General features: G+C 33.1%; 2 protein-coding genes across 2 annotated transcripts; both read right to left on the bottom strand.

Annotated features, from left to right (window-relative positions):
• Nucleotides 1–262: 262 nt before the first annotated feature.
• Nucleotides 263–12899, bottom strand: LOC144844951 (uncharacterized). The gene is made up of 18 exons (XM_078702067.1): nucleotides 12850–12899; nucleotides 12332–12354; nucleotides 11951–12067; nucleotides 11035–11154; nucleotides 10822–10938; nucleotides 10545–10640; nucleotides 9994–10119; nucleotides 8243–8356; nucleotides 7907–8020; nucleotides 7596–7703; nucleotides 6389–6502; nucleotides 6052–6165; nucleotides 5400–5507; nucleotides 4976–5089; nucleotides 4418–4657; nucleotides 2998–3237; nucleotides 1781–1880; nucleotides 263–1424 (listed from the first exon to the last, which is right to left on the bottom strand). The coding sequence occupies exons 1-18, from the start codon at nucleotides 12855–12857 to the stop codon at nucleotides 1199–1201; spliced, it is 2199 nt and encodes a 732-aa protein (XP_078558193.1). The 5' UTR covers nucleotides 12858–12899; the 3' UTR covers nucleotides 263–1198.
• A 7701-nt stretch (nucleotides 12900–20600) lies between these two features.
• LOC144844950 (uncharacterized) lies at nucleotides 20601–25293 on the bottom strand. The gene is made up of 11 exons (XM_078702066.1): nucleotides 25167–25293; nucleotides 24662–24778; nucleotides 24183–24293; nucleotides 23440–23553; nucleotides 23090–23200; nucleotides 22737–22847; nucleotides 22544–22654; nucleotides 21897–22004; nucleotides 21461–21643; nucleotides 21232–21342; nucleotides 20601–20605 (listed from the first exon to the last, which is right to left on the bottom strand). The coding sequence occupies exons 1-11, from the start codon at nucleotides 25291–25293 to the stop codon at nucleotides 20601–20603; spliced, it is 1209 nt and encodes a 402-aa protein (XP_078558192.1).
• Nucleotides 25294–26815: the final 1522 nt, after the last annotated feature.

Below are 26815 nucleotides of genomic sequence, written 5' to 3'. Positions count from 1 at the left end.
ATCTATCTATACAACTATAGCAAGTTATACACGTTGCTATCTTGACAGTAGCAGAATCGGGTGTTGAGTTCAAGCATGGACGGCGAACCTTTCATGGTTCAAGTCGATATTAATTGTATGATGTTTTATAGTGTTTATTTTACACAATCTTATTTCATCAAGTACCGTTTCTTAGTGTCATCATCATTGACATCATCATAATAGTCGTCGTTATAGTATTAATACAGAACTAGAAATAGGCCTAATATTTAGTAGTCTTTCTTATTATGAAACCTATCATTGTTAGTAATGGTTATGAACAAAAGTAACTTTTTATTGTTTCCCCCTTTTTTAACTGTTGGTTCCAATATACATGCATATACTACGGTACTTATTCGTAAGTATTCAGAAATATACATTTTATTATTTCAATACATTAATACATTCATTAAAATATAAAATATATTAAAAACTAAATACAGTTTTTTTGATATTCAGATATTTCTTTATTTCTGAATGATATTCTTCTTGTTATGTGAAGGAAAAGTGAAATAACGTTGAGATTCACACAACGTTGTCAACACACTTTCTAAGGTAATTTAATTCAAAATATATCTTTGGAAGGGGATACCTACATGGCATATCACATTGTATTTAGACTACCTTGTTTAATTGATTTTCATGAGTGAAACTAATGGCCTGTCTTCAACGTTATGATGCTGTATTCGAGCTGTTCAACCGGTTTTCAGCTATTAAAAACAATTATCGTAGGAGGAGATAGGAAAATACGAAGCCTCCTCGTATTATTGTGTGCGGGTATTTTTCAATTCGTTTTAATTGTCAATAATTAATTATCTAACTCAATTTAATTAGTAAACAGGGTTACATCAGGTGGTTAAAATCAGTACCGAACGTACGAACCAACTTTATATACCATCGAGTAAAAATTCTAGAAGTAAGGCGCGATTTACCATATGTAAATTTATATATAGATTGTGTGATATACAATCACAATTTGTAGTTTAAGATGTACATATATTACTTGATATATAACGTTAAATACATTTGCTTGTAAGGGTATTAATTATAAGAACATACTAAGTCAACTTAACATGAAAGAACACGCAATCTAATTAATTTTGATCATCTATGGTATAAACAGTATGAAGTCAAATATAATATCCAATATAATACCGTAATATCTCAATTGTCTTTTGCCCTAAGACTGTTTTAAACCAGTATATGCTGGTTCTAATGATGAATATGTGTGTAGATCTTCATAGCCATAGTTTACACTTTCCCTAGACTCTGCCACACGTGGAGCTTCAACATTTCCAGGGGCAGGCACTTCATAGTCTGTATTTGGTGATTTACTTGTGGATACATCAATATTAGTCATACTCATGGCACTATTTCTGTCTCTGTTTTTCCGAGAATACCGAAATCTGTAATTAAAGAGAGTGCACAAGTCGTGATTATGAATACCAATTTTAATCAATATAACAAGTAGTAGGCCTAACTCCTCTAAGCTTTATTCTCCATTGTTTGTTAAAGAAAAAATTTAAAGTAGGCATACAGTATATATATTTTTTTAACGAACGATAAAGTAAAACAGCCAGAAAAGTTAGCAGAGCTTTCGGGCAACACTAGCCCTTCATTTTTTTAAGTATATGTATATTTGCTTTTTAATTTTTCAAAACAAGTAGGCCTAAAAAATTTAAACAAGAATCAATTATAAATACATATTCCCAGACATTTTATGTATTATGAACTTATGCTAGTTATTAACAGGAAATAATACCTAGAATAAAAGGAAAAAGATAAAGACATCACCAGGCAAATGGCAAGAACAGCTATCACTGCTTTCATGTACACTGGTACTGATGAAATATTGGAACAACCTCAATATAAAATAAATAGAAAACAGTAAACAATTATTACTATAGCTACCATGTAACCTGATGCTACTACTAGTAAAAACCTCTAAAATCGACGCAAATATAGCTACTGTAACTGAAACAATGATGATATATAAAGCAAGAAAATTTAATATCCACACTGCACCAACAATTTCGTTAATGAACCGATTTTGCTAATACTGGCGGTCATATTTTATAACCTGCTTTAAAAACTGTAAGAATATGAAAATATAGGGCCTAACCCCAAGAAAATGTTTTTTGATGTATTACAATAAAATATGGTCTCAAAAAACATATAGGCGTATCAAAAGTTTACTCATATCGGACTACCGCAAAGGTTAAAAATTTGACGTTAAAAAAGATGGCCGCCAATTTTTGAAAATTGGTAACCGCTTGTAGTAGACAGCTGTATTTGGTGTCAAATTGTTCAAAATATATGTTTATATTTACACTTTTTGAACATTTTGTTGAAACATGACCATTTTGTGACCTTTGACATATATGGAATGACGTTTATATATCTACGTAACTGCAAATCACAGAGTCTTGATATTGGCGTCAAAATGTTCAGAGCATATATATATATATATACATATTATTAGTTAGGGCCTACACCCTGCTTGTTCACGGAACGTAGATATTTCCCGTATTTCGTAAGAACAAGCAGGGTGCAACGATTTTATCTCTTAGTGTACACAAGCAATTGGACAAGAGATCAAATTCGCTTTGATTGTGTTTTTCGGTGTGCTAGATGTTTTTTTTAACCGATATTTCTTCCCTTGAATGGTGTTGAAATCGACGGTAGTTGCGGTAGTCCGATTTGGGTAAACTGTTGATACATGTTTTTTGAGACCATATTTTATTGTAATCAAAACATTTTCTTGCAATTTTTTTGGGGTAATGATACAGTTTGACTCGACTAGAATCTGGATTGAAGGCAAGCATATTAACCACTAATACTGTTCTAACTATTGTGCTATTGTCATTGTCAATGAATGTGATACACATGTGATAAGGCTTCCACTATCAGCAGTTGACGATGTATTAAACTAAATCAATATGACGGTAATACTATAATATGCAAATAATCCTATTGTACCTCCAAATGAAACTTTAAATTCACATCTTCCGACATTACCAGCAGTATCAGCAGAAGTACAAGTAACATCAGTTGAACAAATATTAAATGATGAACCAGAAGGTGGAGTACAAGTAGCTGACAGATTAGTGTTTACATTGTCACTGACTGAGGGGTCATCCCAAGTGACCGTAGAAACAGTTGTATCTGTACCGATGGTAATTGTCGCAGGACATGTTACAATAGGGATTTCAACATCCTCTGTAATTATTTAGGAACAATTAGCATTCTAAAGTAAGTATTTAAAAAAAACATAAGGTAAATTAAAAAATGTTTTCCAAGTTAAATTATATTTAAATTAAAAGGGGACAACTAATTATATCTTGCTTATAATCTTTGTATTTGGTGCAGGCTTCATCAATGTGTAGTGTAAATCTTAGAAAGAGTATAGTGATATGATGTACCGTGCTCTGAAAGTATGCACTACCTTTAATGTGTATACACTTACTTAGGTCGTCTCCAGTTCCCACCATGGTGGATATAATTAATAGGCACCACTAGCTCTTTTTTAGATATGTAATAAGTGAATGTTTTAAGGTTTTTTATTCATGTATGTTTTTAATTTTATGGTACGATATCTAATTTTAAGATTTTTCTATTTTTATAGCAATTTTAACTAATTTTTAGTCATTTGTAATACAATTCATTTCAGTCCTTGACTGTCGTTTTGTAATATATTTTTATATACCGAATAAATAAATAAATAAATAATAAAAGTAAATTAATATTACCAACCGCACTTAATGTCTTTATATGTCAGTAAATGTAGAATAAAGTAAAGTTCATAGATAGTAAACCAGTCTACAACCTACTTTTCAGTAGTAGACACGAAGCTATATTTCATCAGTTGATATGTCATTAGGGTTACTCTATTAATATTGGATTTGAACCATGGTCAAGACGTTTTATTAAGCCAGATATTGTATATTGAATTTTTATAATATATAACGCACCTTGAGCACTCTTGAGTGGTATGTGCGCTATATAAATCCATAGTATTATTATTAAATATTAACGACTGGACTGAGAGACCATACTATAAAACCATGTAGTGGCTGCAGAGAAGTCTACTCGTAACCTAATGACATATCAACTGATTAAGTCTGGCTGTGAGCTGGACGACACTGTCGTTGTTTACTACCTATGAACTTTACTTTATATCTTTGTACCTTTGTTATTCTGTTATGGCTGCTTTACTATCCATTTATTTTGACTTACGTAACACAACTTAAAAAATTAAATACGCGATGACTATTCCACTGCAATTCATATTTGTAAGCCTACCGTTCATCATCATCATCGTCGTCGTCGTCGTCATCATCATCATCACAAATATTTTAGCATAGCTAAAGTAGAGATTTATAAAATATAACAAACTTACCGTTAATATGAACCGTGAATATGCAGCTACCGTGATTACCAGAATTATCAGTAGCAGTACACGTAACACTATATGAACCAACATTAAATGATGAACCAGAAGGTGGAGTACAAGTAGCTGACAGACCAGTATCAACATTGTCACTCACTGAGGGGTTATTCCAGGTCACTGAAGTCTGGCCTGTGCTTTCTATATCTTTTTCAATGTTACCTGGGCAGGTAAGTCTAGGATTATCAATGTCTATATGATGTATATATACATATTAGTATTTTGTATTCATTATTACAATAATGTAGGAGATAACATTTTGATTAGAGGAACGAGAAAATAAACCACATAAACTTCATTGATTATTATGAACTATGGGTTTAGTTGTTTTTTTTACATTTGTAAATCGTCACACGAATAACCCCAGAGCAGACTCATGTGTAAAATGAAGGATTGGTAGGCACAAATATGGGTAGAAGAACAAGCTGCAATAACACATAAAAAACAGCATTACTGTAATTAATGATGAGTTGGTTTTACAAACTTCATTAACGAAAGGAGTGTACATACCATTGTACGTGCTACAATCGTCACCAGAATACCCCTCAGAGCAGTCACATGTATAAAGTGAAGGATTGGTAGTAGACACACACGTACCAGGTCCACATGGACTAGAGGAACAAGCTGCAAATGACACACATCACATACATTGCATTAATATTAGTAGGCGACCTACGTGATACATCCGTCAGACGAAAACCCACCAGGACACTACGTGCATGTGTATCGAGAAATATTGTACGTGCTACAATCGTCACCTGAAAACCACTCATGACATGTGCATTTGTAAAATGAAGGATTGGAAACTCGGTACAAGTTCCAGGTCCACACGGGCTAGAGGAACAAGCTGTAAATAATACCAACCATATAAACAGCCTTAGTTATAATATGTTTATTGGTTTTACCAACTTATATAATACTAAGGTGTACTTACCACTGTACGTGCTACAATTATCACCAGAATACCCATTAGGACAGACACATGTGTATCGATTGGTAAACTCGGTACAAGTTCCAAGTCCGCACGGGCTAGAGGAACAAGCTGTAAATAATACCAACCACATAAAAAGCATTAGTTATAATAAGTTTATTGGTTTTACCAACTTAGTCCCATTCCTAACGTTGTTTAGATCTAATTTAAGGTCACCAACTACATTGAATGTAAAAATAAATACTGTATGGTCCTATGCGATAACATTTTTCGTCTTATTTTATATGCATTATTTTTACAAAACGTCAACAATTGTAGGGAATTGGTCTTTAAGGTATATTTGCCACTGTACGTGCTACAGTTATCACCAGAATACCCATTAGGACAGACACATGTGTATCGATTGGTAAAATCGTTACAAGTTCCAGGTCCACACGGGCTAGAGGAACAAGCTGCAATCACAGCAGTTGTTTTTCAGTAACAAAAAACCTAAAACAAAATACCAAGACTACTAAAAGACTATGATATTATTACTACAATATCAATTTTATTCATTTCATTTTGAACTTGTATTTCTATGTATCATCGCTATTATTCTTGCTTTTGATTTGTAAAAGAATTATTCATTTCGATAAATTAACGAAGGTGTACGTACCACTGTAGGTGCTACACTCGTCACCTGAAAACCCATCAGGACACGTACACGTGTATCGTGAAGGCTTAGTAAACCCATTGCAAGTGCCAGATCCGCATGGGTTAGAGAAACACGCTACAAATAACAACAAAACTAGTATTAAAGGAAAACAAAATAGTTGGTTAGTTCTATTTAATTTTTATTACTTGTCACTAAACAAAAAACCGTAAATAACTACTGGTAATATCATAATGATTATATATTATCAATTGTATACTATTATATCTCTACGCATAAAATACTCGGTGTTAGAGTTTTGAATTAATCATTCTTGTATAATGAATGAAAGTGTACCTACCATTGTACTGACTACAATATGCATCCAAATACCCTTCAGGACATGTACATTCGTATCGCGATGGATTGGTAAGTTCGTTACATGTGCCAGATCCACACGGACTAGATGAACAACCTGTAAGATGTATTTTATTTACTCAGCCAGGATCAGCTTACAAAATTAAAATGTTGCTTTAATCAAAACACGTATTAATATTAATTCAGGTAAATTCAGATTTCCATTTACTTTCTGGTAAGTACATTTGTTTTGTATGTGGATTATAAATTTAAAAAGGAAAACAAATTATGTATTCAAAATGATAGATTAAGTCAATGAATTGTATAGGAACTTCGATTAGGAAAATTATGATTTTAAAAGTTATAAGATATATAAGTATTGATATAATTAAATTAAATGATCACAAAAATGAAATGGTAGAAGTTCAATTATGATGACTAGATGGTTCTCGAATACACAGTATAATTTCAGCATAAAAAACCTGTTTTTTAAATGTACGTAGCGCAGGACTATAATACATATCGTTTTACAGAAAAGAATAAATAGACACGATGATTTATGTAGGCAACTAAAATGAGCACACTGGGAATTTCTTCCGAAAGAGAAGTCACAAAATGAGTTCAAATTTTTGATTTGTGTTTTTGTATATAACATTAGGGTTGAGGGATGAGGAAGAGGATGGGTACAAAGAGGAACAATTTTTAAATATATATTCTTTATCTACTCAGTAACGAAATATGTTTTCATGTTTTATAGGCCAATAAATAATATACCACTAAATACAGTAAAACATTTGCGATTTAATACTTTGTTAAATCTGTCACTGTCATAGTCGATTGAAATAGTAAAGTACATGAAACGCGACACCACTACGACGTTTATATTGTTTGTAATTATTAATTAATACAAACGTTGAGAAGTTTATTTGTATATGTGTTAATATATCTAACAGTACTCCCACTTAGAAATTTGGGATTCAAATGGCGACCAAAATATTGCAATACAATCTACAGATTTTAAGTTTATTGGTTTTACCAACTTAGTCCCATTCCTAACGTTTTTTAGATCTAATTTAAGGTCACCAACTACATTGAATGTAAAAATAAATACTGTATGGTCCTATGCGATAACATTTTTCGTCTTATTTTATATGCATTATTTTTACAAAACGTCAACAATTGTAGGGAAATAGTCTTTAAGGTATATTTGCCACTGTACGTGCTACAGTTATCACCAGAATACCCATTAGGACAGACACATGTGTATCGATTGGTAAAATCGTTACAAGTTCCAGGTCCACACGGGCTAGAGGAACAAGCTGCAATCACAGCAGTTGTTTTTCAGTAACAAAAAACCTAAAACAAAATACCAAGACTACTAAAAGACTATGATATTATTACTACAATATCAATTTTATTCATTTCATTTTGAACTTGTATTTCTATGTATCATCGCTATTATTCTTGCTTTTGATTTGTAAAAGAATTATTCATTTCGATAAATTAACGAAGGTGTACGTACCACTGTAGGTGCTACACTCGTCACCTGAAAACCCATCAGGACACGTACACGTGTATCGTGAAGGCTTAGTAAACCCATTGCAAGTGCCAGATCCGCATGGGTTAGAGAAACACGCTACAAATAACAACAAAACTAGTATTAAAGGAAAACAAAATAGTTGGTTAGTTCTATTTAATTTTTATTACTTGTCACTAAACAAAAAACCGTAAATAACTACTGGTAATATCATAATGATTATATATTATCAATTGTATACTATTTATCTCTACGCATAAAATACTCGGTGTTAGAGTTTTGAATTAATCATTCTTGTATAATGAATGAAAGTGTACCTACCATTGTACTGACTACAATATGCATCCAAATACCCTTCAGGACATGTACATTCGTATCGCGATGGATTGGTAAGTTCGTTACATGTGCCAGATCCACACGGACTAGATGAACAACCTGTAAGATGTATTTTATTTACTCAGTCAGGATCAGCTTACAAAATTAAAATGTTGCTTTAATCAAAACACGTATTAATATTAATTCAGGTAAATTCAGATTTCCATTTACTTTCTGGTAAGTACATTTGTTTTGTATGTGGATTATAAATTTAAAAAGGAAAACAAATTATGTATTCAAAATGATAGATTAAGTCAATGAATTGTATAGGAACTTCGATTAGCAAAATTATGATTTTAAAAGTTATAAGATATATAAGTATTGATATAATTAAATTAAATTATCACAAAAATGAAATGGTAGAAGTTCAATTATTATTACTAGATGGTTCTCGAATACACAGTATAATTTCAGCGTAAAAAACCTGTTTTTTTAAATGTACGTAGCGCAGGACTATAATACATATCGTTTACAGAAAAGAATAAATAGACACGATGATTTATGTAGGCAACTAAAATGAGCACACTGGGAATTTCTTCCGAAAGAGAAGTCACAAAATGAGTTCAAATTTTTGATTTGTGTTTTTGTATATAACATTAGGGTTGAGGGATGAGGAAGAGGATGGGTACAAAGAGGAACAATTTTTAAATATATATTCTTTATCTACTCAGTAACGAAATATGTTTTCATGTTTTATAGGCCAATAAATAATATACCACTAAATACAGTAAAACATTTGCGATTTAATACTTTGTTAAATCTGTCACTGTCATAGTCGATTGAAATAGTAAAGTACATGAAACGCGACACCACTACGACGTTTATATTGTTTGTAATTAATACAATCTACAGATTTTACGTTTATCCACAAGGACCCATAAATTTACCTACTTGTGTTAAACAAAATAACTATACTGAGACTGAGAGATTGGAATGTTTCATTCATCGCAAATCTATTAATACATTTGTATAAAAGTACTTAAATCTATCCAAATAGTATTTTTTTAAAGAAAATCGGCCTGTCATCAACATTATGATGCTGAACTCGAGCTGTTCAACCGATTTTCAGCTATTAAAAACATTTATGGTAGAAGGAGATAGGTAAATGGGAAACCGGTGGACAAAACGTATGACAGAATGGCAACCAAGAACCGGCACAAGAAAAAGGGGAAGGCAGAAACGGCGATGGAGGGACGACATCACAAAGTATGCAGGCATCACGTGGGCGAGGACAGCACAGAACAGATGGGATTGGTAGAAGCATGAGGAGGGCTACATCCGACAGGGGATGATACAGCTAAACTGAAAATGGGAAGCATCCTCGTATGATTGTATGCGGGTATTTTTCAAGATGGACATCCATGGACGATCGGAAAACACCCCTATTTGGGGAAAATCGTTGAACCTAAATTCGTTTTAATAACTAATTTAATAACTCCATTTTTTAAATTAGTAAACTGGGTTACATCAGGTGGTTAAAATCAGTACCGACAGTACGAACCAACTTTATATAACATCTAGTAAAGTTATTTTTCTATTGAACATTGTGTCCCTAGTTTTATTTATTAAATTGATGCTTTGGACCTGTATCTTAATGAGCAAATACTTAACCTCAACCACTGAGATTGAAGCTAATTAAACTACTTATAGCCATGTTTATGTGATTTTTAAAATGTAAATTAACTAAATTTACCTACCGTCATACATCGGTCCCTCATACGTGTTACAGTTCTTGCCTGTGGAGCCAGTTGGACACGTGCAAGTGTAAACACCTGCATTTATAGAACATTCAAAACCTTGCGAACACGAATTACTCTCACAATCTGTCAAATTGAGTGTAGCACATGTCAGATCTTACAATGCATTTTTGCCATATGAATAGATACAATACATTCTAACAAAATCCAGTCTCAATATTTGTATACATTATTTTAAATCTTGTTTGAGAATCTGATATTGAAAAGTGTTACTGTGTTCTGTTTATGTGATTCTTCTTTTTACATTCCCAGCTTTCGGAGTTGTACGTTTTCACTAGTTACTAATTTATTTTTGCAAAGCCATACGTCCGTGTTTCTTTCATTATCTCAAAAAAGAAAAAAATAATTACTTTATTTCCATTTCTGTCTTCGAAGAGCGATCATTTTTTTGACACTTTTGTTGTGAATGTGTTCTTTTGTATTTATTTGTAAATTTTATTTTTAAAGATTTTTTTAGATTATGTCACAAAGAATAAAATTGTATTTCATACCACAGCTTGTCCCAGTTACACAGGAACACGTGTATCTTGTTGGATTTATGTACCAAGTGCATGTTGTACCTAGTGGACAAGTGCTATCATAACATGCTGAAAAATAATATTACAGTTGAATAGAACTAATTGTAACTATAGTCTCTTCTGTATAGTTCAATCAGGGAAAAGTGATTTTATTCTTCTCTGGTTCAACGATATTTCAGTGTAAACATATCAAAATTAGTTCATGTTGTTACTGTTCACGACATAAGGATTGCTTAAAAGAAGATCTTACCATTATATATTTCACAATTGTTCCCTAGGTAACCATCGGGGCAGACGCATGCGAATGTATTCCCAATTGGTGGTAAGGTGCAGGTGTATTCCATGGGACAGGGATTGAGATGACATACTACAATTAAATAAATTCAAACATTTAAAATAATTTGTTTTAATAATGAAAGAAGAATTGAATATTGTAGTATTATTATCAGAATGGCCATCTTACTTGTATTAGTCATACATGCGTTAATGTCATAACCGGCAACATTACAATCACATTGGTATCCAGATGGGATTGCGTACACATTACAAGAACTTGAACTTAAACAACGATTATCAAAGCAATCTGCAGTAAGAGTAAAGTAATGTGTAGAAATGATGCTAACGTTATTGTGTTTCCTTCAAGTTACATTAAACTTGGATAAAAGCTAAATTTACTACATTATTATAATTACAGGGAGAGAGAGAGAGAGAGGGAGAGAGCCGGGGGGAGAGAGTTTCGCATAATGAAATTTATGTTTTGCAAACTTACGTCAGATGAACCCGACCTGCCACTGTATCACTTCCTGTGATAATTATTCATTTGACTTGACTTTTATAATAGTATAAGTGCATGACAGAGGCCTACATTGATTATGAAATTGAGTTTCGAGAAAATGTTGGTCCGTTGGCAGTAATTTAGGGTACTTTATTTATTTATAAGTTACTCTTTGATTAATTGAACAAGCCTTCTGTAACATGGTGGGACCAAACCCTATTAGTCACACAGGCTATTCACCCCTTACTCTCCCCGATGCCTACTTAACTTGGAACACTACATTCCTGGGGTGGGTCTTCCAAGGAAAGTCAATCAGGATGTGGTACCATTTGATGAGTCATCCTTCCTGTTCCCTCAATATAAATATATGTTTTGTAGTTCGGTATTGATGCTTGAGACTATAACATCAGTCAGAATCACTACATTTTCACATTGTTTTATCAATCTCATTTTTGATTGAATAAATATTATATTTTGTACATTGAATAATCTTGTGCCATCGTTATTGTCTTGACCCTCGACACGACTATCGTTCCCGTTACACCTTCTTGTGAAACATTTGACAATCAAAGTTAAGTATAAGAAAGTAAGAAACTCATCTTACAGTCAAAGACTTGGCAATTGTTAATAGGTGCATAAAAATTGTTCGGACATTGGCACCAAACCTCTCCATTCGACATAGTACATAATTCTCCTCCTGGACACGGATTTGGATAACAACCTTTAATAAAAATATGAATAAATTGAATGAATTAAATTAAATCTTATTTTAGAGCCGAGAAGGAATAGTAGGCCTATACTTAAATACAAAACTCACAGACAATGCTAATTTACAGAATGTTTAGAAAAGATGTTGTAACCAAACCTAACCAATAAATAGAAGAATAATGAAACATAGTTTCAATAGATCAGCCTATACATTGCATACATAAAATATAAGCTTGAAAAACACAAATTATCTAACAATGTAATAAAATCACAATACCTTGACAGCGTACAAGAATAAACCTACAGATGAATATAAGGAAAACACTGGTAATTAATTTCCACATACTTAATTAACAAGCTGTATTTCACTTAATACCTATATCCTCATATTATTATTTCGTTATTTAAATACATTGCAAATATTACACTAGTCTACTTCCTTGTAGATTCATATGTTTATATAGCTCTTTGTTACGAAATTCGTTCTTTGTATTAAATCTGTCAACTGTTTGATGTTGCGGTGTTGGTGGTGGTGGCAGTGGTAGAGGTAATAGTAGTTTGTTGTTGTTGTTTTAAATAGGGAAAAAGATATATATAATGGATATAGAGAAATAACAAAGGTAAGCAAAATAAATATATCTAAATTAAAAACACGGGATTGACTGTTCAATTTCTTCAAGTTAAATTTGTAATTAAGTGTCTCTACGTTGATTTTCTGGTTGATGGTGCATTGTTGCCCACACCAGTTTCTCGTAGAAATTATAAATTAGTTTTTAGGCATAAGGGTTCTCGTACCAATGCATTTTGCCACTCTACTTTTATTTTTTTCCGAGGTTGTGGGATACCCTCCCAATTGAAGTGACTGATGTATGCCTTTTTGGTTCCTCTGCCTTTTCCCCTGCCTTATTTAATGCCATTTGTTGTTAACTTGTTGTTTTTGTCTGCACCAGAAGGAGAGTACTCACATAGTGACTTCGTCACTTTTCTACAATCCGCCAGACTGGTGTCATTTTTTTTAGCCTTTGTATTTTTGGTTGTATTATATGTATTCTAGAAAAAAAATGAATTGAATTGAATTGAATTAATGTTGAATTACTGTATATAATTTCCCTGTTTAATAATTCAGTTACAGAAAGTTAACACGTAATAATGACCTATCTATCTAAATAATTTGTACCACTACTGGGTGAATGATCGCTTCGCTCGACCCCCTCTAGAAAGTGTAGACGATGGTTCTCGGAATGATAAGGATTCGGGTAAAGAGTAAAAGGACATTCTGGCCTGTACGATTTCAGTCGGTTACCATGATTTAAATGCTTTTGATATTTGTAAAACTAAACCTACTCACTAACCTGTTTCACAGTGTCTTAGATTAATAGCGTTTTACGTATAGGCCTAGTGTTTATTGTAGATATGAAAAGTGGTAAAAAAGAATAACAAATGCTTGGTAAATTGTAGGCCTAGATAACAGTCCGATGAAACTACTCAAAAATAGTATAATTGTGTTATAAATATAATACAATATAGTGTGTATAAATGTGGATGGGCGTTTATTAAATGGCATTTGGATGGGGGAGGGGGGGCGAGGGGGTGGCGATAATCATTTTAATTGATGTTTTATTGGGGAGGTGTTCCGGGCGTTTATTCAAATAAATACCATCCAAATTGGTATAATTAATACATTATTCCGCGACACAGTGAGCCGTTTTGGCCTAAGAAGGAAGAGGTTTAAGACGGCTTGCAACATGGACAGAAGTATCCCAGGGTCCTGACGGGACACAGATAGCGCACAGTATACATAAAGTCCTGGTAGCTTACTCAACAACTCGGCTATCGGGGTTTCATTCGATTTCAAACAAAAGCTCTTATCAATTCTCTCGATGTAATTTTATATAATTATTTCCCACAATTATTTACTCCTATGTTTTATGAATATATTTAATTTGATCTTTATGTACTACATATATGTTAAATTTTTTAGTTTTAATAATATGGTAACTATTTATAATCAAATGAAATCCTCTAATAGATATGAAAAGTGGTAAAAAAGAATAACAAATGCTTGGTAAATTGTAGATAACAGTGCGATGAATTCTACTACAAATAGTATAATTGTGTTATTATAAATGTGGATGGGATGGACGTTTATTAGATAGTTGGATTGGGGGGGGGGGATTATTATTCAAAGTGATGTTTTATTGGAGAGGCGTTTATTCAAATAAATATCATCCTAATAAGTATTAATACATTATTTAATTTAAACATCTTTTGAAACTAACTGCCGTGACAGAGTGGGCCGTTTCGGCCCAAGAAAGAAGACATTACGGCATTCAACATGGGCAGACATCTCGGTCCTAACGGGACAGATAGCCTACAGTTATTCCTGCCAGCTTACTTAATAAAACTCAGCTATCGGGATTTCGCTCGATTAATTTCTTATCATCAAATCTCCCTATGTAATTTTATAATACTATTCCCCACAATATATTCCGATTCTTTATGGCGTATATTTAATTTGATCTTTATTAATTTGCAGTATAATTTTTATTTTTTTAACTACTGTACCTTTCACACGCGCGGTCCGTTCCTAAAATAAACAAAAAACTAAAATGGCTATGACTAATGGCCAACTTAAGCTCCAGTCCTACTATCTGTTTTTTTCTTCAGTCTTCCAAAGGGACACTGTATTGATTGATGGAAAGTGCCTGTTTCCAGTCACCTTTAGGGTCAAATCTATTATTTTAACTGCTCTCTTGTGTATAAAAAGAGAAAATAGTTGAAAACATGTTGCTGCAAGGTGAACTTATTGTAAACCCGGAAATTACTTGACCGCGAAGAATTGAAATTGAGTAGAAAATCTGTTGAAATCATAAATGTTGTTAAAAAACTCTTTATAATATCTTCCTAAGATAGAAATATGGAAAAATAGCGTCGAACTGAACACTAATGTTATCAAATCTACGTTTCGCGGTACATCTGAGATAGATAAGGTAGGTATCCAAGGCGGAGATTTGTACCGAAGTTTTTGCATTGTGCTCGCCTATGTCAGACTTAACCATAGGACATTGGCAAAATCACGTAGTACCCACGGAGGGATTCCGTCCGGGCCTGGGGCTTTATTACATTTCACAAGTTTAAGCTTAGACTCAATTGTCTCTGGCGTGATAATTAAATGGGGTGGAACTACAGTGTTACTAGCATTGGTTTTTGGTTCAAGGGGTTTGGACTCGGAAGTAAGGGACAGGAAAAAACCACTAACTTTCGTGGTAAGCTCGTATACGTTACCGTTACATAAGTCATTAGCCATAGTTTTAAAGTACTTAGTACCCTTGCCGAGATTAAGAAATTGTTTAATACCCCTCCACCAAGATTTAGAAACGGACGAGAATAACTGGGCAATACTATTACGATAAAAATCACCTCTCAAAGATTTAGCCATTCGGTTAGATAAATTTCTAAGTTTCTTATATTCGGCAGACATGGGGTCAATTGCAAAAGCTGCTTGCCGTCTAGAAACGATACCTTTAAACGCATTATTTACCCATGGCTTATCTTTAAGAAGTCTTTTAATCGTTACTTGGGGGAAGTGTAAATTTAAGAGTTCAGAAATGTTCTTATGATACAGTTCAAACTGGTTACAGCATCCATCCATTCGATATAGATCTTGCCATCTAATGTTATTAATGTCGCGTTCGAAGTTTTCCTTGGCACCCGGTTTACAGCTACGTTTTGTATAGTAAGCGAAGACGTTAGGCGACTTCAATGTTCCTACGATTGGGGTGCATACGATGACGTTGTGATCAGACAGTCCTAAAGGTGATTCTTTAGTAGGTGCATTAAAAACATCGCTCATATTAGTATATATTAAATCAAGTGATGCGCGATCCCTAGTTGAAACTTTAACGATCTGTTTTAAGGGATACTTAACAATAAGGTTGTCTCTCATTCGGTTGAAGTCTCCTGTGACGATTATTCCTGATTCCGGATGTTTACTACAAATATAATCTAAACTCTGTGTAATGTGAGACGCCATTTCCCAATCATTATTTACAGAACTCTCCGGGTGATAGATAAGGCCGTAAGAGATGTTCGAATATTGACGTGGCAAACGTTTTGGTCGGGTTGTTATTCACACACTTTCCAGTGATTCGTTATTAAGTTCAGACCAAACTCGATAAGATAGGTCTTCACGAACATACATGATGATCCCTCCGCCGCTGCGATTTTGCCTATCACGTCGCACCATCGAGTATCCCTCTAACTCTATTAACTTGTCAGGAAACGCGGGATTTAAGTGAGTCGCAGTAATTGCAATCACGACAGGTTTAGATTTCCTAACGCGTGTAGCCAGTTCATCCATTTTATTATTTAGAGATCGAGCATTTGTCATAAATAAAGAGGGAAGAGTCCATTTCCCATTAGAGAGTTCAACTAGATTATCTTGCTTAATCGTTCTACAATGACTTTGCGACGATCGGTGTTCCCCGTTTCTAGTTCTACGTGGTGTAATTCTAACCTTTATTTCTCTCTGTTTTCTTTTTCCGGCTCGACATCCGCGGGGCTTGGTTGATGCTATTCCAAGCTCATTGATTCTCATAAAAACATCTTTGGTAGGAACTGCTAAGTTCAGCTGTCCAATTCTATAAAACTCGGTTCTAGTGAGACACATGTTGATAAACGCTATGTCGACTCAAACTTCCGTACCACAAATAATATCAATCAACGGAAAAAGACCGCAGTATATTCCAAAGAAACACCAAGATTAATACAGTACTAATAATACAGACGATTCACCAAACACCGTCACCAAACCAATCACCAAACAACACCGTACCGGGAACACTGACTACAATAGACTGGATACAGACAGTTCAGCACCGCATAATATAAACAGCAGATCCGCTCCGACATGCAAATTAGATGTCGCTGAATTACAATCGCTCTGGAATGTTGGTTACGTAATACCTCAGGCGAGTCGATGAATGAACTGCTTAGGCCGAGTATGTGAATTTTGCTGGAACAATACGGTACCGAGAACTGTCCTATTGTCCCCTGCTTTGCTGTTGAGCGGAGCGAGTCAGGGCTAGGTACCGGCTCGGGATAATTACACCAGAATGACAATAATAATTCAAAATTAACACAAATGGTACGCCACTATAAATAAACAGATAACACAGAAAAATCAACGCATAAAAATTAAGAGTGGAAACACAATTCAAGAGGAAAATAATCCCTTCCTCAGCTGCCCGAGTTGCCACACACTCAGCGCGTCAATTCAATTCAGTTGACATTATAGTCGGGTCAAAATATGAAAATATAGGATTTTCAGTTACGTAGATATATAAACGTCATGCCATATATGTCAAAGGTCACAAAATGGAATTTCCGGTCATGTTTCAACAAAATGTTCAAAAAGTGTAAATATAAACATATATATTTTGAACAATTTGACACCAAATAGGCCTACAGCTGTCTACTACAAGCGGTTACCGATTTTCAAAAATTGGCGGCCATCTTTTTTAACGTCAAATTTTGAACCTTTGCGGTAGTCCGATTTGGGTAAACTTTTGATATATATTTTTTGAGACCATATTTTATTATAATTCATCAAAAAAAATTTTCTTGCAATTTTTTGGGGTAATGAAACAGTTTGACTTGACTATTATTAAAAGCATCAGTAAGAAATAACAATTAATTTTATTATTATATTATTCATATTAATTCAAAGTGCGATGGTCTTATTGTAATGTAATATATGTATGGACTTCAACATCGTCATAATTAGAGTGCTCGTTAGTATTACAAAGGGTTGGTATGCTGGTTTATTTATTATTTCCGCTGGACAACCCATATTCCCCCGATTGGTAATTTTAATTGTTGTGTCATTCACTACCGGTACCCTGTTCTTTTTCTTTTTCTTCTTTTGAGACCTGTAATAAATATATAGGATACAATATCATGAAGTTAGGATTTTATATGGCTCTTTAACCGATAACAAATGTAAGAGAAAAAGAACAAATTGACCAGAGCAGCGGTGAAGTAATGCCTAAAATATCATAGGTGGAAGTGTTTAGAATTCCAAAACATGTTTGAACACATAATTATTTCAAATACTAAACATAACATCCTAAATGCGCAGATGTTTTGTTTATTTGAATGAGTCACGGAAATTAACTAGTAATAATTAAATAACCAAAGACATCAGCAATACTAACAATCTACTAAGCTCTGTCTACACTATCACACTTTATGTAACAAATAATGTTATGTGGCCATATATGGACACGATGACGTCATATCAATACCATAATTAAGGACATCACACTTTTTTTCGAACTAGTTTGATAGTGTAGACAGTTTTTTAAGACAATTATTGTTTTATATCAACATAATATAAATGTACAAACCTGCGATAACAGAATACACTTAGAATAATCACCAACATGATGATAACAAGAATAATTATTACAACCAATGTGTAAACTGGCGATTCATCAGATGAATCTGGACTTGGTGTTGATCCATTTGGTCTTTGAACTTTCCGTTGTTAGGTAAATGCTGTCAGAGTTGGAAGAATTTCATCTGGTTGTGGAATAGGTATTAAATAAAATTTCTTTTTGAACAACCAAAAAATAATTTTGGACGTCCTTTTGGACCTATTGGTGGCGCTATACCAACTCATCGTCGTCATGGGATTAACAACAAGAAATTTAATTTTATTTAATGCTCTGTCAGAGGTTATTGGTGAACCTTCGGTTACTAAGTTACGAAAATAAAATCAAGTTCATTCATCTATTTTGATAATTATATTTCATATTATCACAAAAATACTATATACCAAATACGCATTTTTAACGAAACAATTTTTTTCTCATACGATCCTCCGTTCAAGAGTTACGATTTTTAAATTAACATGGTGTCCTGAAATTGTCTGTTGGTTATAGCTTTGTTGCACGGCATTGTTTGTCATCGATCGAAGATGTCTTCCGTTTCGTGAAAAAAGGCGTATACAAAAATAAGAAACATAAACTTCAGAATTTGGTAAAAAATATTACATGTAACATCATCATAATCGTATATGCATAATTTTTTATAATGTAGTTACCATCTGCTGGTGTGGAACTAATGTTAGCGCAGCTAGGTACGTTTTCTGGTTGAAGGCACTGATCAGAAGTCTCATCGTAGGCCAATCCATTATGACATGGCTGAACTGTACTACCTCCATTTACCCAGGCCACATAGACAGAACAGTTGGCCGGATGAGCATAATTGCCATCAGATCTCTGATCACATAGGTCATTAACATCTGCAAAGACTGTGTATTTTAAAAGACTACACAAGAAACAAGTGAAAGATCTTCACGTTTTCTTCATTTATTTGTTTGTTGCAGTGTACATACACCAAATGTATGATAATGCATATAGCTGTAACATAAGAGGAACTCTAGTTTCAAACGTGAACTAAAATAATGAAATAAATAGTAAAATAAATAAAATTAGATTACCACATCATTATGACCAATGCCCGTATTATGAATTGATAATTTCTTCATATTTTCTGATGCATTTCTTCATCTCTCAGCTGTATTGTATTCAATCACTCACTCTCAAGAAGATGGTCGGTTGTCATGTTTCGACAATTTCGTTCGGTTCATTATAGAATCGCCTACGCGTAGGCCTACTTACCGCTATTATGTGTAAACCATCAGTCATTAGGAAATAATCGTCATTATTGGTACGATACTAAATAAGTAATTTACTTTCTACAGATGTCAAAATATAACATCCATAGGCCGGTTTAATGGACTTAAAAGTGCACAAATGGACAAAATAGAGGCTCTTAGGAAAGGTTTTTCCTGGTTAGGACCTCATAACCCCACAATCATAGATTCGCCCTTAACATTAAATAAATTCATTTCATCTTTTATTGGTTTTATTTATATGAGATAAAAAAAATCAGAAAATCATACTATCTTGACCATAACGTAACGTAACTATAATGAAAATACTAATAATAAATGACCACATATTAGATTACTAAAAACTGCTACAGATATTAGTTGAGAGAATTCTTTATACATACTGAATACGATTGGTAGTGTGAAGGCATTACTATTCATTATTCTTCCACGAATTATTATTAAAAACAGGAAACCAATGTATGCCTACTATCCTATCCTATTCATTTAAAGCGTATAGGTTCATTATTCATCTGACGATGTTTTTCTTTCGAAATAATATTAGGACATGTTTATACAAATCCTCACGAAAGTTATTTAAACATACGGCGTAAAATTAACCTATTTTTCTTGGCTTGAAGTACAGTAGGAAATAATAAAAAACAATAGCCTATTGTTGCTTTTACATGTTTAGTAGGCCTAATTCGTAAAATAGAATAGAAAATAATTTACTTTTTTACAATTTAGTTAAACACACAAACAATATTACTCTAACCTATGTTTTTCTAACTATCTTTTCATATTTCTTTTTTTAAAATATATAATATCGTAACAATTACATTCTTTTCAAATAATTGTCATAGTACATTTAATCTGAAATGCCAAAAAAAAAAGAAAGAAAAATATTGTTAAAATAAACTAGTTAATAGTTTGGTAGTGTTATATTAATTAAATACAATATAATCATATATCTTACCCTCATTTATATTACAATTGTGCATCGCCAAATTTGTCACTCCAAGACATTCAACTATTTTAGGATCAGTTATTGCACCAGAAACTTCGAGTTTTGTAATTGTATGTTTGTTTCTCCTATGAAGAAAATTGTGTTGCATATTTGATATCATGACGACTGTTCTTTTTTAGCTTAAAAATCATAATAAAACTTAAAAGTTACCTGTGCATTCTTATCAACACGATGACGACAACCACGACGAGTACAACAATGATAGGAAGGGTGATAATCACGTTTTTTAAATGTGAAAATATGAAAGTAAATTGGCAACGAGTGACCACCAATAGATCCAGTATTTTTCCCAATGTTTAGAGAAATACTTAGAAGAGTACCGTAGTAAACTACATACAGGTAGTAAATTGTCAAACCCTTTTTTAGGTACATTAAAATAATCAATACATGGTCGTTACCAGACGGAACACAGAGGTTTATTTCAATGATAGGCCTTACGAATGTTCACAAATGATCATTTTCTATTACTTACATTTACCGCCACATTGGATTCCTGAATATCCTGCCTTACAAATGCATTGGTAGAAAGAGATAATCTGGCGAACACATGCACCATTGTTAGAGCATGACACGTTGGCACAAACTAAGAAATACAAAATTAATAACTATCACAATTTTATAAATACAAACTTGTTGTTCTTTATATTATCATATTCAAGTCACCGCTCTATTGATCACCACACTCACCATCATTATCTAACTATCCCACAAAATCGATACCGTTAATATATTATAGTTTCCTAACAATCTAAATATTATGGTTGATTTTAATGTACCATCTATGATGCACTGATTTCCAGAAAATCCCGTGACACATTCACAAGCGTAGCCGTCTACCACTGGAACACACGCTCCTGAATTGTAACAGGGATCACTTGCACATGCTAAAAATAGAACATTCATTAACCATTTGGATGATGTTGACAACTAAACGCAATGGATTTAACTTTTGCTGTGTGTAAAGTAATAACAATTATAAAGATAATGTCAATAATTGTTATGGAAGATTAAGTTACTTTAATTTATAAACTATATAGAGGGTGCTATATTGTCCTACTAATTACATTGTATTATTTTAGTGTAATTTGCATACACTTCCAGATAGAAGTTTAGTTTGAAAATGCCAAGCCAACTTACTGTACACTTCACAATCGTGACCTACATATCCAATTTGACAGGCGCATGAAGACCCAGTGTCACCTCTGATACATGTTGACCCTTCCTGACACGTATTGTTGGAGCAAACTAAAAACAACACTATTGCGTGAGTTGTATGTATATATCCCAATATAAGTATAATAAAGCTGTTCTCATCAACATTTACTTTACTGATGCTTGTTTGTTGATTTAGATGTGATTGTAATAATTCCAGCTTTTGGGAATTAGAAGAATAAACACTTTAGAAAACCCTTAAGTTTAAATTTATCGATTTTTAACATCTCAAATAAAACTAGGACACTCATAATTGTAAATCGGCAAAACAAGAAACGCATTTCGTTAATAAACGAAAACTCGATATCTCCTATCAGCAGAATAATAGTTCGGATCTTTAACTTAGATATGCAAAAAGGGCCGATTGTTGTAGGAAAACAAATGTAAGCTTATAATAAAATATGTAAGCTACCAAATGTGGTTGCCATAACTTCATTATAAGTGAAAGGTTGTACCATAAATAGAACATGATTGTGACAATACACATTCCAGGCCCCTCACCAGTAATACACTGCAAGAGCACTTGTTGTATTGATGTGAAATACATTTTTTAAAGAATTAGTGCAGTTTACCATCATCTTGACACCTTGTTCCAAAATAACCAACTTCACAGTGACAAGTGTACCGACTACTTGGACCTCTAGCACATATTCCATAATTAAGGCACGGGCTAGGCTCACACGCTGAAGAAAAAAGATGAAGTTTACTAAAGATCTCAAATGAAAACATATTCATTATATTGATTTATTTTTAGTATGTACTTACCATCAACTTGGCACATTTCTCCTGAAAAACCAATACCGCAGCTGCAATTATATCCACTACCAGGACCTCGAATACAGGTACCATTATTGACACATGGGTTTGAAGCACATGCTAATTAATAGAATAGAAACTTGTCATTCAAATTCTTTAACTGGTAAATTGAATGACATTCTTTAAATATTATAACTTATATACAGGTTGGACATACGTTCTTCCGACAAGATGCTCCCTATACCACTGAATTAGGAAATAAATGAGATGCTGTTGACATTATTGTTGGAATATGTGTGTAACGAAGTCTCTAGGCCAATATTTTAAAACACCGTTAAATGCTGAAGAGAACAATATCTTACCATCATGCTCGCATATTCCTCCATAATAGCCAATATTGCAGTCGCAACGATATTCACTACCTGGACCTCGATCACAAGTACCAAAATGTAAACACGGATTGGGAACACACGCTTACGAGACAAAAAAAGTAATGCCTTATTTTTTTGTTCTACCATGCTATAAAATTAGATAGCTCCATGGTTCTACTACTAGAACACGTAAAATAAAAGGATAACAAATCAACAATCACTATATTTTCAATTGATATCATTCGTATCCAGCTTTCTCTATTGTTAAAACAACCATGATGATGAAAATACATGAATTTTTATTATTGTGACTTCAAAAATAACTATTATAATGTAATTACCATCAATTACGCAATTCAAACCGGAATAACCAACTCCACAGTTACATGTATACTGACTTCCAGGACCCGATCGAACACACGTTCCAGAATTTAAGCATGGACTTGGCACACAAGCTGGCAGCGGAAATCATAGGTTATAAGTAATTTATTGTTAAAGTAATTTTGTTATTCATTATTTCGTGGTAGAAAATATTAAAATAATCCATTACAATTTACAATATATCTAAAACAACAAACGAAATATATTTGCTTTTCTATATAATGAAAGTAAATATGAGGTTTGGAAGCAAAAAGGCTATTTAGAGCAAACGTCTTTGTATTAACTTTTTAAACTTCTTTTGTAAGTGTACAGAAAATATAAGAAAATTAATGAAAAAAGGAGGTAATACGGAATCCAAAAATGTTACTGATGAAGGATCTTATGATTGTATGTAATGACATAAACGATAATATGAATGTGAATAAAAGTGGTGTTTACGCCACAAAAGAGAGAAAAAAAGGCCTTTCTATCTACTAATCTACTAATTTGACGGTATATTTGATAATGAATGTATATAGTATAAATGAATTCTGATTGGTGTTTAAATTCTAACATCTAAACACCAATAATAACTTAAACAACATCATTTAAATATTTTCGTCCGTCATATATTTCGGTATCTTTTATTCATCAAATAAGTATATACATAAAACAATTCATGGCATTGGTGGACACATTTAATTCGCTTTATCAATTTTCTTACCGTCATCTTGACATCTTGGTCCTGAATATCCATCTAGACAGATACACGTGAACCCACTACCTGGACCTCGACTACAACTTCCAGAATTATAACAAGGGGTGGGATTACAGGCTAAATTAGATGTATTCAAACTAGTTATTGATGATAAACAACATTTATTGAAAGTATATACACCTAGGCTTGTATATAAATGACTTGCTATAGTCAGTTAAGATTCATCTAGTGACAGATGCAGAATCAGTTGGTTATCTAAACAATTATTGCAACAGGAGTTTAAAGAACAATACTATGTGATGTGTGTTGATGGATAATATACCGTGCGATCCGTGCTGAAAAAACACATAGGCCTAATAGAATGAATAACTTTGGAATTATCGGAAATATTTGAACAAATAAATGACACAATATATAAGGTTGAAGTGCACAAATTCAAATTGATTTCGATGTACTAGTCGTTCTATATAAATCAAACTTCTTACCGTCATGTTGGCATCTTGGTCCTGAATATCCAACTGGACAGTTAGGCCTACATGTATACCCACTGCCTGTACCTCGATTACAACTTCCAGAATTATAGCAGGGAGTTGGATTACAGGCTAGAAATTAAAAAAAATAAACAAGTTTAAATCCACTCAATTCTCGTAAAATGTAATATCTAGCCACAATAACATAACATTCAATTTCTTATAACTACAACCTTTCTTCAACATGAGTTACTGTTTATGCGTCCTGACATTAGCCTTATTCTTTACATTACGTGTTTTTAAAAAGCGTTATGACACCGCTTTTATGTCAACCAACTATTTGGCTAGTACTTTAACTTTACAAAAAGAAGGCACTGGCTATATCAACGTCTAAAAACATAAATTGACATAAATTGTATTTCAAATAATATATATAGGTATGCCTGCTAATATCTCTTTTCAACAATTTGTTATAACGAAATAATATATATTACATATGTATTTTACAAGTGCTATGTACCATCAACATTACAAGTTCCTCCCGAATAACCTGTTATACAGCTACACGTATATCCACTTCCATGTAGTAAACTGCACGTTCCCGAATTACGGCATGGATTTGAAGAGCACTCTATAATCAAATTCATTATAAACATACAGTACCTTTCGCAATAAATTGATTACATTTAAACATTACAAAGAGATAATACAATTAGAAAACAGATACTGTTAATGTGTATTGAGAAAAAAAAAATCGAAAGAAGATTAAGAAGAAATAATTGAATAATTGGGAGAAAAATGGATTTTAAGATTATTGATCTACACGGTTGCCTGATTAATTAGCATGTAAAAGTTACCATTGTTGTATTGGCATCTGGAACCTGTATATCTTCCTGGGCAGTTGCACCTGTACCCACTACCAGGACCTCTGGAGCAGGATCCCGAGTTGAGACACGGATTAGGCACACATGCTATATAACAACTAATTAAAATTATGAAGACATATCGTAACAACAGAGAGCAGAATCAAGATAAATGTGTGTTATGTCGATTCATGGACTAAAGTATATTATTTAGTCCATGGTCGATATTAGTGTATTTTAATAGAATATAACTCAGTATATTTACCATCATTACGGCAAGTTCTTCCTGAAAACCCTGGCCTACAGCTACATGTGTACCCAATAGAGCTTACGCTGCAAGTTCCAGAATTACGGCATGGATTTGGAGAACAAGCTATTAAAAACAGAACCAGTACAAATTCCGCAACAAACAAATAAACACGGCACACTGTCATAACAGAATAGTTTATCTATTAGCTAAATTATTTACTGTGGCTTTTAAATTAAATTTCATCCGAGTCATGGATAAACCGAATGTTGTAAAATAAATATACATACAATAGACCGTAAAGCAATATTATTTATCGCATTATGTCGGTGAACAACTTTTAATTGTTTTTTAGTTTGTATATAATTTGGGTCTAGAGTTATAAAAGGGTCGCAAGGGACAGCAAAGTACTGTATATCCATTACGTAATGACCTTTGATTGTAACTAACCCGAGGTTTGAACTTCACAAAAATTTCCAGATATCCAGCAACGCACTGACATATATAGTCTCCGCCGTTTCCAATGTCTGTACCTCCATTTTGAGGGTTGGAACTTTGGGCTGTAGCAATACAATGAAACAAATGCATTCAATATTTAATTCCAATTAATTGATATGAATATTCCTTAATACTGTATATATGTTTTTATTCACGTCGCCCATACCAGCTTAGTGACAAACAATTTGTGATTTTTTTTTCAAATAACAATATTTCAAATAACATACCAAATAACACCGTTGCTTTAAACAAAAGAAAGAACAACTTTAACAACCAAGATCTCATTTTGCCACTCAGTAAGTTGATACAAATTATCTGTTCGTTCCCTCTAGGCTACATTGATTACTGAATGAATATTGCTTGAATAAACTTTGGTCTTTTAAGGCAACCGTCTAGTGATGAGTCATGTGTACGAATAATGCTTTCTCTATTCATCTCACCTCTTGGTCCAATCCTAGCTTTTGAGGCCTTAGGTATCTAGACACACTATAGTCAAACAAGGCTTACCCTCTAAATATCTAGATTTAACTAAGAAGCGATATTTAGAAAATGCATCTTGCT

Source organism: Antedon bifida, chromosome 6, assembly GCF_963402885.1.
Source record: "Antedon bifida chromosome 6, ecAntBifi1.1, whole genome shotgun sequence".
NCBI classification, from domain to species: Eukaryota; Metazoa; Echinodermata; class Crinoidea; order Comatulida; family Antedonidae; genus Antedon; species Antedon bifida.
This window is presented reverse-complemented; position numbering and strand designations above follow the sequence as displayed.